Source organism: Salmo salar, chromosome ssa13, assembly GCF_905237065.1.
Source record: "Salmo salar chromosome ssa13, Ssal_v3.1, whole genome shotgun sequence".
NCBI classification, from domain to species: Eukaryota; Metazoa; Chordata; class Actinopteri; order Salmoniformes; family Salmonidae; genus Salmo; species Salmo salar.
Window position 1 is genome coordinate 48,351,367 of NC_059454.1, and position 14,864 is coordinate 48,366,230.

A 14,864-nucleotide genomic window follows, 5' to 3' on the forward strand; every position below is an offset into this window, starting at 1 on the left:
TTACACTTCCACCCCAACCAACCACATTTCGGTATAGCCTTAAGTAGCCATCTGTCTTATATAACCATAGCAAATGTAACATATCATACTAAATGGAGTGTCTTGGATTTACATACAGAATAATACGAAATGCTCTGAGACCAGGTTGGAAATACAGTATAGAGCTACATCACGCCTGAATGATCGAATCTTTTAAGTTATTGTCTGCATACACTAGTGCACAATGTGACAAACCGTGTTGGATGTCAGTAACTGGCAGGCTGGTGATTTGGACTTTGCACCAGCAGAAGGCCGCACTGATTCTAATAGTTCAGTTCAGGACTGGACATGATGGTGGGGGAAGACATTGTCAAAGTGTACATGCTGACCTGCACTACAACTGACCTGGGGTTAGTGAATAGGCAGAGCTCTACTGTCTCTACTGAGGGTTTTAGCAATGTTTCATGTGCGCGCACACACACACACACACACACACACACACACACACACACACACACACACACACACACACACACACACACACACAGAGAAACAGATAATGTTGTGTGTACATATGTACATCCTTAAGGGAAGAAATGTATCAGGAAATCTAATATCATCCATACTAGACCCTTGAAGTGCATAAAGAAAAGATAACTTACTTCCCATATCAAATAAGGAACCAGTAGTATCTTAAGTTGAGAGATCTAATGAAGTCCACAATGCATTGCCATCAATTAATAATTCAACACATTCAGTGCAAAGATAAGACTCTCCCCTTTTAACCGAATTAACAATTTGCCTCTTAAGTCCCCAGCGAAAATGAGCTTTGAGATTAGAACGTTTGTGTTTCCTACAGAAATGAAAAAGCCCTCTTGGATGGGAATTATTTGATGAAATCTGACCCTCATTAATTTGATAACGGAGTAATAAGATTAATTAGATAATCCCAAGTTAAAGGGCTTCAATTAGCTGGCAGGCCAATATGTGGGTGAAAAGAAGGATGGAGGGAGACTGAGGGAGAGGGAGATAATGAAGCTGTGGCATATTCACTGATTAGTCGCAAACTCGAAAGCACACACACACACACACACACACAATTTTCAAGGACCAAGATTCTCTTCATCCACGTAAGGGGAGGTTAAACTTTTTCAAAGCCATCTCACTTTCGACAGCACATCAGTGTCACCATTTTTTGTTTTATTTATGAACTGTGTTTAATGTTGAACTCACAGGAATACATTCACTTGACATTGTCTCTTGAGGGACCAACGGATTCTTGAAAATGTTCCTAACGCTACAGCAACGGCCATTAAAACCAGGAAAAGGGTTCATTTCAATTGTATTTCCTTGATTCCTCACCTCCTCTCCTTCTAAAAATGCATTGGAGCAGAAGATCGGAAGTTCCTCCCAATACAATTGAGATTCACTCAGAGTATCTGTAAAAAAATAAACTAAGTCCATGATTTGTGTTCTAACATGTTTGCTGGTTGGATGTGCTTAATTCTGCTTCAATTCATCTCTGTAAATATCTGTAATTATTAAAAACAAAAATGGTTTCCCGTGAACTGATCCCGTTTTTTTTGCAGCGACATGAGGAAATCTTTCCACGCTCAATATTTGTCTCTGCAGTTTCTTTGGAAGAAACCCTTCAAAAATCGGAAAACCCTAGTCGTTAGATCTCTGGTCGCTAGTTTTAAAGAATCTACATTTTTGAAAAGCACATTTATTAGTCATTCATAATTATTGCCATGCGGTTTCCAAGTTCTATCCCATAGAACTTAAAGCTAGAACCCTTAGTAGTTACATCTATTTATGGATGAACATTTAAAAAAAAAAAACGTTTTACTTCGTCATTATGGGGTATTGTGTGTAGATTGATTAGAAGAAAAACAAATATTTAATCCATTTTAGAATAAGGTTGTAATGTGGAAAAAGTCAAGGGTTCTGAATACTTAACGAATGCACTGTATACCCATTGATTCTTAAAGAATAGAACTTGTAAATGCCTCATGGGCTTAGTTCAACTGTCATACCCCCATCAGCACCCAAAATAAGCTGGTTTTACTCCAATGTTTGTAAACAAACACTTTATAGACTCAAATCATGGTTAAAACTCTAATGTTTATCATTAGGGCTGGCACAATTACCGCATAACGTGTGGAACGAAGACGGGACGGCCAGGCATTCATGTGGTTGAGTCCGTTTCTGCGGTAACATGGACTCTTAACAACGTAATGAAACTTTGTTGCTCCTTGCTGAAACAAGCAAGGTGTAGCAAACAAGTCTTCGGTTACCTAAGCAACACCCCCCTCCCTGCAGCAGCAGCACACATAGAAATATAATGAATAGGCCTCCCGAGTGGCGCAGTGGTTTAAGGCACTGCATCGCAGTGCTAGCAGTGCCACTAGAGATTCTGGGTTCGAGTCCAGGCTCTGTCGCAGCCGGCCATGACTGGGAGGCCCATGGGGCGGCGCACAATTGGCCCAGCGTCGTCCGGGTTAGGGAGAGTTTGGCCGGCAGGGATATCCTTGTCTCATCGTGCACTAGCGACTCCTGTGGCGGGCCGGACGCAGTGCATGCTTACACGGTCGCCAGGTGTATGGTGTTTCCTCCGACACATTGGTGCGGCTGGCTTCCGAGATGGATGGGCATTGTGTCAAGAAGCAGTGTGGCTTGGTTGGGTTGTGTTTTGGAGGACGCATGGCTCTTGACCTTCACCTCTCCCGAGTCCGTACGGGAGTTGCAGCGATGAGACAAGACTGTAACTACTACCAATTGGATACCACGAAATTGGGGAGAAAAAAAATGGGTGAAAAATACAAGAATATATACATATAATGAATGGAACGGGCTTGGAAACTCTAACCCTGGATATTTGGTCTGGTAAACTCATGGGTACACTCGCAATGTCTGCCTGGTATAGTGATGCAATTATTTCCATGGTAATGTAGACTGTTCATTCAAATTATGTTAACCAGAGCCATATATTTTGGGTGTGTTCGTAAATTCCCTCTGGCTATCTACGCTGATTTCAGAGCACTCTCGTCTGAGTGTGCCAGAGTGCAGAATAACTGATGAATTTACGAGCGCGCAACAACCATTGAATATGACCGGTGTCGGTAAACGACAGGCAAAAAAATATATAACATTGTTGCCAGCAGCACAGTTAGTCCTTAAACTCTAGATAACATTAAAACAGCCTAACCAGCTCTGCTAGGGCAAGTAAAATGGTCTGAGTGAGGTGTTCTCTCATGTGTCTGCAAGTAGCTAGGAAGCTAGCCACCTTTAGCCAGTTAGCTTGGGTGCTTGACTGCCGTTGAGGTCGAAGGCTCTGATCAACCCTACTCTTCCGCCAGTGTCCATTCTGAACGCCCCGAATTTATGAACAGACAATCTGACAACACTCAATTTACGAACGACCCAGAGTGAACTGATACACTGGAGGTAATTTACGAATGCAGCTTTAGAGTGTTAGAATGTTGAATTTTGCTCTAATTTTAGACATTCAGTTAAAGCATTGTTTAAATATTACCCATGTAATGTTAATGGGGAGCTAACATGGCTGCCATAGAATGTTGTAGTGTCATGTAAAAGCATCATAATTCATTCTAGAGATTCAGTTTTAGTTAATATTCCCCATGTAATGTTAATGGGGCACTTACATGGCTGCCATAGAATGGTAAAGTGTCATGCATCATAATGCAGAAACAGCAAACAACTCACTAAATACATAATCATTATTTCTATAGCGTTTTCATAAAGAATCTCAAAGCGCTTCAAAAGCAAAAAACAAACAAGCAACACATCATTATGAGTAGCCTAACTATAGTTAGGTCAACCAACAGAGGCCAAGTCTTTGAGTGCATCCTACAAAGATGGAGAGGGACAGTTCATGGCTTGATCAGAGGAAGGTGGTCAGGGAGATGGTTGATGAAGAGTCTAGTGACGAGGGCTACTCTGGGAACCAGTTGTGTAGCTACTGGACTTGTAGCACCCACGTTGGTGATACCTCAGCAGCACTGGGCACCGGAAAGCAACCACAAACTTTACTGCTTCTCCCATTCCTCTCAAGCTTCAGGTGACTCCTCAATTGATGTTTTCAAAAGACCAGGAACTAGCAGCCAGTTTAAACAAAAAAGCTGGTATGGTGTCCTGATGCATCATTCAAACAAAAACAATTAGCTAGCTAGCTGGTTAGCTGGTTAGCTAGCCCAGACAAAAATAGTTGACCTAACCAGCAGAAATATGCAATAAAACTTAATGTTATAAAAATAAAACAGCTGATTTAAAAACCACACAAAAACACTTACAAATAATAATTAAATATGCACAGTGCCTTGAGAAAGTATTCATACCCCTTGACTTATTCAACATTTTGTTGTTACAGGTTGAATTCAAAATGTATTAAAACAAAAATAACCCATCTACAGTCGTGGCCAAAAGTTTTGAGAATGACACATATTAATTTACACAAAGTTTGCTGTTTCAGTGTGTCTAGATATTTTTATCAGATGTTACTATGGAATACTGAAGTATAATTGCAAGCATTTCATAAGTGTCAAAGGCTTTTATTCACAGTTACATGAAGTTGATGCAAAGAGTCAATATTTGCAGTGTTGACCCTTCTTTTTCAAGACCTCTACAATCCGCCCTGGCATGCTATCAATTAACTTCTGGGCCACATCCTGACTGATGGCAGCCCATTCTTGCATAATTAATGCTTGGAGTTTGTGGGTTTTTGTTTGTCCACCCGCCTCTTGAGGATTGACCACAAGTTCTCAATGGGATTAAGGTCTGGGGAGTTTCCTTGCCATAGACCCAAAATATCGATGTTTTGTTCCCCGAGCCACTTAGTTATCACTTTTTCCTTATGGCAAGGTGCTCCATCATGCTGGAAAAGGCATTGTTCGTCACCAAACTGTGCCTGGATGGTTGGGAGAAGTTGCTCTCAGAGGATGTGTTGGCACCATTCTTTAGTCATGGCTGTGTTCTTAGGCAAAATTGTGAGTGAGCCTACTCCCTTGGCTGAGAAGCATCCCCACACATGAATGGTCTAAAGATGCTTTACTGTTGGCATGACACAGGACTGATGGTAGCGCTCACCTTGTCTTCTCCGGACAAGCTTTTTTCTGGAAGCCCCAAACAATCGGAAAGGGGATTAATCAGAGAAAATGACTTTACCCCAGTCCTCAGCAGTCCAATCCCTGTACCTTTTGCAGAATATCAGTCTGTCCCTGATATTTTTACTGGAGAGAAGTGGCATCTTTGCTGCCCTTCTAGACACCAGGCCATCCTCAAAGTCTTCACCTCACTGTGCATGCAGATGCACTCACAGCTGCCTGCTGCCATTCCTGAGCAAGCTCTGTACTGGTGGTGCCCCGATCCCGCAGCTGAATCAATTTTAGGAGACGGTCCTGGCGCTTGCTGGACTTTCTTGGGCGCCCTGAAGCCTTCTTCACAACAATTGAACCGCTCTCCTTGAAGTTGTTGATGATCCGATAAATGGTTGATTTAGGTGCAATCTTACTGGCAGCAATATACTTGCCTGTGAAGCCCTTTTTGTGCAAAGCAATGATGACGGCACATGTTTCCTTGCAGGTAACCATGGTTGACAGAGGAAGAACAATGATTCCAAGCACCACCCTCTTTTTGAGGCTTCCAGTCTGTTATTCGAACTCAATCAGCATGACAGAGTGATCTCCAGCCTTGTCCTCGTCAACACTCACACCTGTGTTAATGAGAGAATCACTGACATGATGTCAGCTGGTCCTTTTTGTGGCAGGGCTGAAATGCAGTGGAAATGTTTTTGGGGGGATTCAGTTCATTTGCATGGCAAAGAGGGACTTTGCAATTAATTGCAATTCATCTGATCATTCTTTATAACATTCTGGAGTATATGCAAAATGCCATCATACACACTGAGGCAGCAGACTTTGAAAATAAATATTTGTGTCATTCTCAAAACTTTTGGCCACAACTGTACACACAATACCCCATAATGACAAAGTGAAAACACGTTTTTAGAAATGTTTGCACATTAATTGAAAATTAAATACAGAAATCTCTCATTTTCATAGTGCTGTGAAAAAATATTTGCCCCCTTTGTAATTTTCTGTACTTGTGCATATTTTTTAATACTGAATTATCAGATCTTCAACCAAAACCTAATATTAGATAAAGGGAACCTGAGTGAACAAATAACAATTACATACTTATTTCATAAACAGTTATGCAACACCCAATGTGTGAAAAGTAATTGCCCCATACACTAACTGTGTGTGCCACCTTTAGCTGCAATGACTCCAACCAAACACTTCATGTAGTTGTTGATCAGTCTCTCATGTCGCTGTGGAGGAATTTTGGCCCACTCTTCCATGCAGAACTGCTTTAACTCAGGTACATTTGTGGGTTTTCAAGTATGCTCGGTTCATGCTCGGTTCAAGTCCTGCCACATCTCAATTGTGATTAGGTCTGGACTTTGACTAAGCTATTCCAAAACTTCATATGTTACTTTTTAGCTATTTTCGTATAGACTCGATTGTTTGTTTTTGATCATTGTCTTGCTGCATGACCCAGCTGCGCTTCAACTTCAGCTCACAGACAGACGGCCTGACATTCTCGGATACAGTGTTTGGTTTTCGCCAGGCATACTGGGACCCATGTCGTCCAAAATGTTATACTTTTGAACCATCTGTCCATAGAACATTCTTCCAAGAGTCTTGATGATCATCCAGGTGATTCCTCGTGCTTTTTTGCAAACTTGAGTCAACTTTTTGGACGACATGGGTCCCATTTATGCCTGGCAAAAACAAAAACTATAACTAGGCCACTCAGGAACATTCACTGTCTTCTTGGTAAGCAACTCCCGTGAAGAGTTGGCCTTGTGTTTTAGGTTATTGTCTTGCTGAAAGGTGAATTCATCTCCCAGTGTCTGTTGGAAAGACAACCAGGTTTTCCTCTAGGATTTTGCATGTGCCTTAGCTCCATTCCGTATCTATTTATCCTGAAAAACTCCACAGTCCTTAACGATTACAAGCACACCCATAACATGATGCAGCCACCACTATGCTTGAAAATATGGAGAGTGGTATTCAGTAATGTGTTGCATTGCATTTGCCCCAAACTTAACACTTTGTATTCATGACAAAAAAGTGAATTGATTTGTCACATTTTTTTGCAGTATTACTTTAGTGCCTTTTTGCAAACACGATGCATGTTTTGGATTTTTTTAAATGCTGTAACAGTCTTCCGTCTTCTCACTCTGTCAGTTAGGTTGGTATTGCAGAGTAACAACAATGTTGTTGATCCAACCTCAAGTTTTCTCCTTTCACAGCTATTAAACTCTGAAACTGTCACCGTTGGCCTCATGGTGAAATCCCTGAGCGGTTTTCTTCCTCTCCGGCAACTGAGTTAGGAAGGACACCTGTATCTTTGTAGTGACTGGGTGTATTGATACACCATCCAAAGTGTAATTATACTTAACAAAAATAAACGCAACATGCAATGTATTGGTCCCATGTATCATGAATTGAAATTTAAAAAAAAAAAAGATTTTCCATACACAAAAAAAAGCTTAAAAGTTAGTGCACAAATGTCTTTCCATCCCTGTTCGTGAGCATTTCTCCTTTGCCAAGATAATCCATCCACCTGACAGGTGTGGCATATCAAGAAGCTCATTAAACAGCATGATCATTACACAGGTGTACCTTGTGCAGGGGACAATAAAATGCCACTCTAAAATGTGAAGTTGTGTATCACAACACAATGCCACAGATGTCTGAAGTTGAGGGAGTGTACAATTGGCATGCTGACTGCTGGAATGTCCCCCAGAGCTGTTGCCAGAGAATTTAATGTTCATTTCTCTACCATAAGCCACCTCCAATGTCGTTTTAGAGAATTTGGCAGTACGTCCAACCACCCTCACAACCGCAGACCAAGTGTAACCACGCTAGCCCAGGACCTCCACCTTCATCTGCAGGATCGTCTGAGACCAGCCACCCGGACAGCTGATGAAACTGTGGGTTTGCACAACCAAATACTTTCTGCACAAACAGTCAGAGATAGTCTCAGGGAAGCTCATCTGTGTGCTCCCAGTCCTCACCGGGGTTTTGACCTGACTGTAGTTCAGCAAAACTGACTTCAGTGGGCAAATGCTCCCCTTTGATGGCCACTGGTACGCTGGAGAAGTGTGCTCTTCATTGATGAATCCTGGTTTCAACTGTACCGGACAGATGGCAGACAGCGTGTACGGCATCGTGTGGGCGAACCGTTTGCTGATATCAATGTTGTGAACAGAGTGCCCCATTGTGGCGGTGGGGTTATGCTATGGCCAGGCATAAACTATAGACAATGAACACAATTGCATTTTATCGATGCCAATTTGAGATACCGTGACAAGATCCTGAGGTCCATTGTCATGCCATTCATCCGCCGCCATTACCTCATGTTTCAGCATGATAATGCATGGCCCCATGTCATGGATCTATCTGTACACCATAATTGGATACCGAAAATGGCCCAGTTCTTCCATGGCCTGCATACTAACCAGACATGTTACCCATTGAGAATGTTTGGGATGCTCTGGATCGACGTGTACGACAGCGTGTTCCAGGTCCCGCCAATATCTAGTAACTTCCACTCCTCTTCAATGGCTGTGCGGACAACATTCCACAGGCTACAATCAACCGCCTGAATAACTCTATGTAAAGATGTCGCACTGCAAGAAGCAAATGATGGTCACACCAGATACTGACTGGTTTTCTGATCCACGCCCCTGACTTTTTTTTAAGGTATTTGTAGCTAACACGCAGTGCATTAGGGAAATTATTCAGACCCCTTGACTTTTTCCATATTTTGTTACGTTACAGAATTATTCTAACATGGATTAGATAACCATTTTTTCTCATCAATGTACACACAATACCCCATAATGACAAAGCGAAAATGTTTTTAGAATTTTTCGCAAATGTATTAAAAATAAGAAACATACCTTATTTACATAGGTATTCAGACCCTTTGCTATGAGACTCGAAATTTAGTTCAGGTGCATCCTGTTACAGGATCGAGGGAAAGATGAACAGAGCAAACTACATTGAAATCCTTGATGAAAACCTGCTCCAGAGCGCTTAGGACTGGGGTGAAGATTCAGCTTCCAAAAGGACAACGACCGTAAGCACATAGCCAAGACAACGCAGGAGTGGCTTCGGCACAAGTCTCTGAATGTCCTCGAGTGGCCCAGCCAGAGCCCGGACTTGAACCCGATCGAACATCTCTGGAGAGACTTGGAAATAGTTGTGCAGCGACGCTCCCCATCCAACATGAGAGCTTGAGAAGATCTGCAGAGAAGAATGGGAGAAACTCCCCAAATACAGGTGTGCCAAGCTTGTAGCATCATACCTAAGAAGACTCGAGGCTGTAATCGCTGCCAAAGGTGCTTCAGCAAAGTGCTGAGTAAAAGGTCTGAATAGTTATGTAAATATGATCCGTTTTTTTATTTGTAATACATTTGCAAAAATTAAAAAAAAACGTTTTGCTTTGTCATTATTTGTCATTATGGGGTATTGTGTGAAGACTGATGGAAAAAAACAACATTTAAACCATTTTAGAATAAGGCTATAACTTAATGTGGAAAAAGTCAAGGGGTCTGAATACTTTCCATATGCACTGTATGCATATCTATATTCCCAGTAATGTGAATTCCATAGATTAGGGCCTAATTTATTTATTTGAATTGATTGACTTCCTTATATGAACTGTAACTGTAAAATATTTGAAAATGTTGCATGTTGCCTTTATATTTTTGTTCAGTGTAATAACTTCACCATGCTCAAAGGGATATTCAATGTCTGCTTTTACCCATCCACCAATAGGTGCCCTTCTTTGCAAAGTATTGGAAATCCTCCCTGGTCCTTGTGGTTGAATCTGTGTTTGAAATTCACTGTTCGACTGAGGGACCTGACAGATAAGTGTTTAATTTGATTTGTGTGTGTGGGGTACAGAGATGAGGTTGTCATTTAAAAATCTAATTAAACACTTTTTGAACACAAAGTGAGTCCATGCAACTTAAGTTACTTGTTAAGCACATTTTTACTCTTGAACTTATTTACGCTTGCCATAAGAAAGGGGTTGAATAATTATTAACTAAAGACATTTCAGCTTTTCATTAATTTGTCAAATAACATTTTAAAAACATAATTATACTTATCGGGTATTGTGACATTATGGGGTGTTGAGTGTAGGCCAGTGACAAAAAATCTCAATTTAATCCATTTTAATCAAATTCAGGCTGTAACACAATGTGGGAAAAGTAAAGGGGTGTGAAGACTTTCTGAAGGCAGTATTTACAGGAGCTTTCTGCTTAGGCTACCAGGGCGCAATGGCAACTACTTCTACTAACTACTACAGGGTACACTTCCTGCTTTGCTCCTCGCTTTGGCCACCAGCCCACCCATTATACCTTTGTTGGCTTGAATGGGGACGCTCGTTCTATTCATTCTATTTCTATGGCAGCATATGCGGTTAGGAGCGGAAGAGAGAACAAAATGTGTATCTGAATGAAGCAATATGGGACACATCAGAGATTGTTTCCAACCATAGCGATGGGAAGTGGTACGCCTCAAATGCTTAGTGGCAGGTGTGCCCTCGATCCATCTCTATGATTCCAACCTTGTAGTGCATGATGATAGGTTGGTGGGAAGGGGCGGAGGTGGGCCAGTAAGAGGTCCTAACAAGGGTTGGAAATCTTACAAAGGGTAAAGGCAAAAACAAGCATTTTTAATTCGACAAGTTCCGATCGCACCTCCCCAATTCGGTCCATTTTCTTCGGTTTTGTGCCAAGTGAACACGACCCAAATGTGGTGCAACGGCCAGCTGGCTGTCCTTCCAGACCTCCATCCATCCTTGGTGTCAGAAGAAGACTCTGTGGACTATCACCAGGTCATGTCGACGGTCATCTCTGATAGACACTTGGCCAGGTGGCTGTCACAGTCCATCTGAGTGAACCTGGAGAGATGGATGGACAGCATTTCAGTCATTTCTCTTTTATCAATCCAGGTGGTTCAAATCTCTTTCCACAGGAGAAATCTGTCCCAAGAAGGCAGCAATGAAATATTTCTTACAGAAGAAAAAAAAAGTAACAAATCAAGGCCTACTTTAAAACGGCAGTCAATAATCATAACCGCCATGTAATACCTTCAATGATCACAACTTTCATCGCATGTATTGTATCGATATGATGCTCAAGCTCAACACAACTGTCGACTGCGCTGAAAGTGCACTGAATCTGAATGGATGGGTGTGTGGATGGAACAGACATCTTTTCAGTGTCTCTTCTTGAGCTTCAGTGCTTTCGGCTTATTAACTTCAGATTGCTGCTGCTGCTCTCCTGCTGGGCCCCCCCTCGCACAGTTTGGGTCTCATGTACTTTTTACTTGCCCTGTTTTAAAGGCCTAGTGAGATTTACTCTCTCTCAGTATCTCTTGCTCCCTCTCATTCTCCCTCTCGATCACTCTTTCTGCATCTCTCTCTGCATCTCTCTCTATGCCATTCTGCTGGAGGGTAATGCACGGGCAGAGGGTCCTCTCCAGGAGAGAAAGAAGAAACTGGAGCAGAGTTATCCTCCTGCACCCTTGCACACTAACACACACACACACACACGACGGATAAATGCCGTTATAGAGAAAAAGCTCTTCATATTTCTAAACGAGAGATAGAGAGACCCCTCTCACTTCCCCCTTCTAGGTCACTCTCCTCTTCCTTCTATCTCTCCAGACAGAGGAAGCCATTGTTCCTGCTAGTCCAGCCAAGAGAGAGAGAGATAGTTGGGAGGGGAGTACAGCGGGGTTGTGTGGCCGGGCCAAGGTACACAGAGCTGGCTAGGCGAGCAGACCATGATGCGGGGCCAGACCCAGGCCAGGCCCTGGCCAACACAAAGGCCGGCCTGTTCAGAAGGAGAGTAAAACGAGAGAGGGGAAAGGGATCCAGCTCTCGTACCACTGGCCCTGAGCCCTGCTTTTTAGCCCCGTCATTCATTCCCTCCTCCTCTACCTCACTTAAAACTGCCTGGCTTTTTTACCCATTTCAATGAATGATTTACTGTGTACTTTTCTTCAACCCACTTCCCTTCCACTGTTTACATGCAAACCCAGCATGGTCCGCTATGCAATCAAGGATGTAAAGATCTACATTTTAAAATTCTGTCTAGGATGTATATCGTAGAGCTACATTTTAAAATTGTGTCTAGGATGTATATCCTAGAGCTACATTTTGAAATTCTGTCTAGGATGTATATCCCAGAGTTACATTTTGAAATGCCCTGCATATGTGAAAGAATGGAATCCATACAGTCAATGGTTATACCTTGGATTTGTCAGACACCAAGGTTTTACCTCTGCAGAAAAGCAGGCAACTACCATTTGAATTTGAGTATTTAGGAAGGAAAGTAGTATAAGGCAGCAGGCATATGGGAAAGAGAGAGAGAGCAGATGAGTGTGTTGAATACAGAGAGGTTGAAGAGGCAGGCAGCTCTAACTTACCCAGCTGGAAACGGCACCAGGCACATGGGGCAACTCTGCATTGCCCTTCCTCCTCCTCCTCCTTTGCCAGCAACCCAATCAGCTCTGCCCATCCCAGACACCCCCTCCTCCCTTTTCTCCCCCTTCCCCTCCTCCATGGGAGCAGCAGTGCAGCTGTCAGAGGTAGAGGACGTGGCGTCCACCTGGTTTGCAGGTAGCTGCAGCCTCTTCATCCCCCTCTTCTCGCCCTCCTCTCCTACTCCTCCTCCACCCTTTCTTGCTTCTGCTGGTAATGATGATCCTCCGTTCCCTGCTCTGATGATGAAGGGCTGAGGAATAGAGGGATGACTCTCCTTCTCTCCTCTGGGTCGCCTGGCTGTAGGGTGGGGTCTGGCCGCTGCCGTGTTTTGCCCTCCTTCCCCTCGTTTTGTGTCCTTTCTGGATGGCACTCTGCTATTCCCCCCTCCACTCCACGGGGCTCCCCTTCCGTAGCTAGAAGGCACTCGGGCTCCCAGACTTGGTCTGGGGCGGCCAGCACCACAACTACTGCTCTCCTCTCCGGGCCCCTCTAGACAGGGAGCAGACTTCAAAGGAGGGCCATTGATGGTGGATGTTGTCTGGCTAGTCTGTACTGGGACTGGGAGGAGAGTCTTTTCCAGCCCAGGAAAAGGATTGAGAGGAAAGTCTGTGGTGGAACTGTGTGGGGAGGGCAAGGGAGTCATGTCCTCACTGAGGCTACACCATCTCCATTCAATCTGCTGGTCTACATTAGAGCTCTGAAACACAGAGAAAGACAGAGAGAGAGAAAGTGGAAAATGGGGGGGTTGACAGAAAGAAAGGAGAGAGGCAGAAAAAGAGGGTGAGTGAAATGATAGGGAGATGAGAGAGCAATAGAAAGGAGAGAGAATGGGAAGGAGAGAGCCAGAGAGCGGGGGGCATGCTTAGAGTAACTTTGTCCCCATCAAGCAGCGCCCTTGAGATCCTCTCAAATGTGACTAAGTCTAATGTGTCCAAATACGTAATAAGGAAGGACTGGGAGTGTTAAAAGAAAAAGTGACGCTAGCCTTGGAGTTGCAATCCCGGAGGCACATCAGACATCATTTCATCCAGTCTTTCGGCTGGGCCATATGTCTGTCACATAGGGGCTTAACTGGCTCCTTTAGCTGGTAGCTAGCAGGGCTTTTCTAAGAGAAGCCCACTGGAGTCAATGATTCAGCAAATGCAAGGTTGCATCAGCTACCTGTCAAAGTGATTGGTTCATGTGGCGCGCGTGGGCCAGAACTCCCACTGTCTGACCGGCGCTCTGAGAGCCGGCGCTCTGAGAGCCAGCGCCAGCCAGCAGGCTATAGCCGTCTGGGAGGTCAACAGTGACCATCATTTTAGTCAGCTCAGCAGTACTCAACGACACATTGGTTTCCTCCTCTACTAGTCTAGTGCAGAGTGCTGTTCAAAAACAGCTATTGTATGTGAGAGAAATTTTTATTTTCTGACATATTTTGTTTAGTCCTGCATGGTACAAGGTGGAATTGACACAACAGTGGCGGTTGAGAGTTGAGAATTCATCCAACCTTTTTATTTGAGTAAAGTATATGCCGGATAAAAAAAATGTCACGACAGGCCTGATAGAAACCTATTGGTAAACTGTCCAAATGGGAGAGGAGGGCAAGGGAGTAATGCCCTCACTGAGGCTACATCATCTCCATTCACTCTGCTGGCAAGCTGATAACTTTGTTATTAGCAATGTTAGCAAGCTTATCAGGCTAACGACAATCTTATTGGTTGAAGAATTGTTGAATTGTTGACTTCAAAAGTATAATCACGGTCGGACTTACGACTTCACGTGCTCATCGGAAATGGGAAGCCAGCATAAATTAGGCTACATATTAAATAAATCATGATGAACTTTAGGGTGGTGAAACTGCATGGTGATGAGCTTGATGCTCCTTTCCAATAAATATTGAGGGTCTTATTCTGGTGATATGATGATGATGCTTGGCTGCCACTTAACAGATAATAAAATATGCTAGACAAGGTGAGATATTTTTGTGTCTTAAATGTATTATGTGAGAAATGGCGGTGGAAATGCATTTTTGCGCAAATATTGATTGAATAACGATCATATCGAAGCAGCCTAAACTTGGAGTCGCGATGATATGATGTGTGGTCCTCCCACAATGACGAGGGAAAGCATGCCGTTTTGCCTCGTTCATGTGCTATCGGAAGCTCCTAGTTCCCAGTGGGAAATTTTACTTGAATGCCCCCCCAAGTTGAAAATACAAGTGGTAACCTCTGAGAAAATATTGTTACCCGAGTTGTGACGTTTCACCGCGGAAGTTTTACCTTTACAACCAAGAGATGACAACAAGTCAG

The 14,864-nt window shown here is 43.3% G+C and overlaps 1 protein-coding gene across 2 annotated transcripts in view; it reads right to left on the reverse strand.

The window, feature by feature from the left end:
* The window catches only part of si:ch73-70k4.1 (FA core complex associated protein 20), a 70,067-nt gene that overhangs the window by 53,874 nt on the left and 1,329 nt on the right, over positions 1-14,864 (reverse strand). The window contains exons 3-4 of one of the 2 annotated variants that reach the window (XM_014136507.2): positions 12,516-13,270; positions 10,226-10,983 (exon numbers count right to left, since the gene is read on the reverse strand). In XM_014136507.2, the coding sequence (XP_013991982.1) occupies positions 10,911-10,983; positions 12,516-13,270 (828 nt within the window). In that variant the 3' untranslated portion in view covers positions 10,226-10,910. Of the gene's footprint in view, positions 1-10,225; positions 10,984-12,515; positions 13,271-14,864 lie in introns of those variants that run through there. The other variant, XM_045693348.1, reaches the window with a different exon arrangement.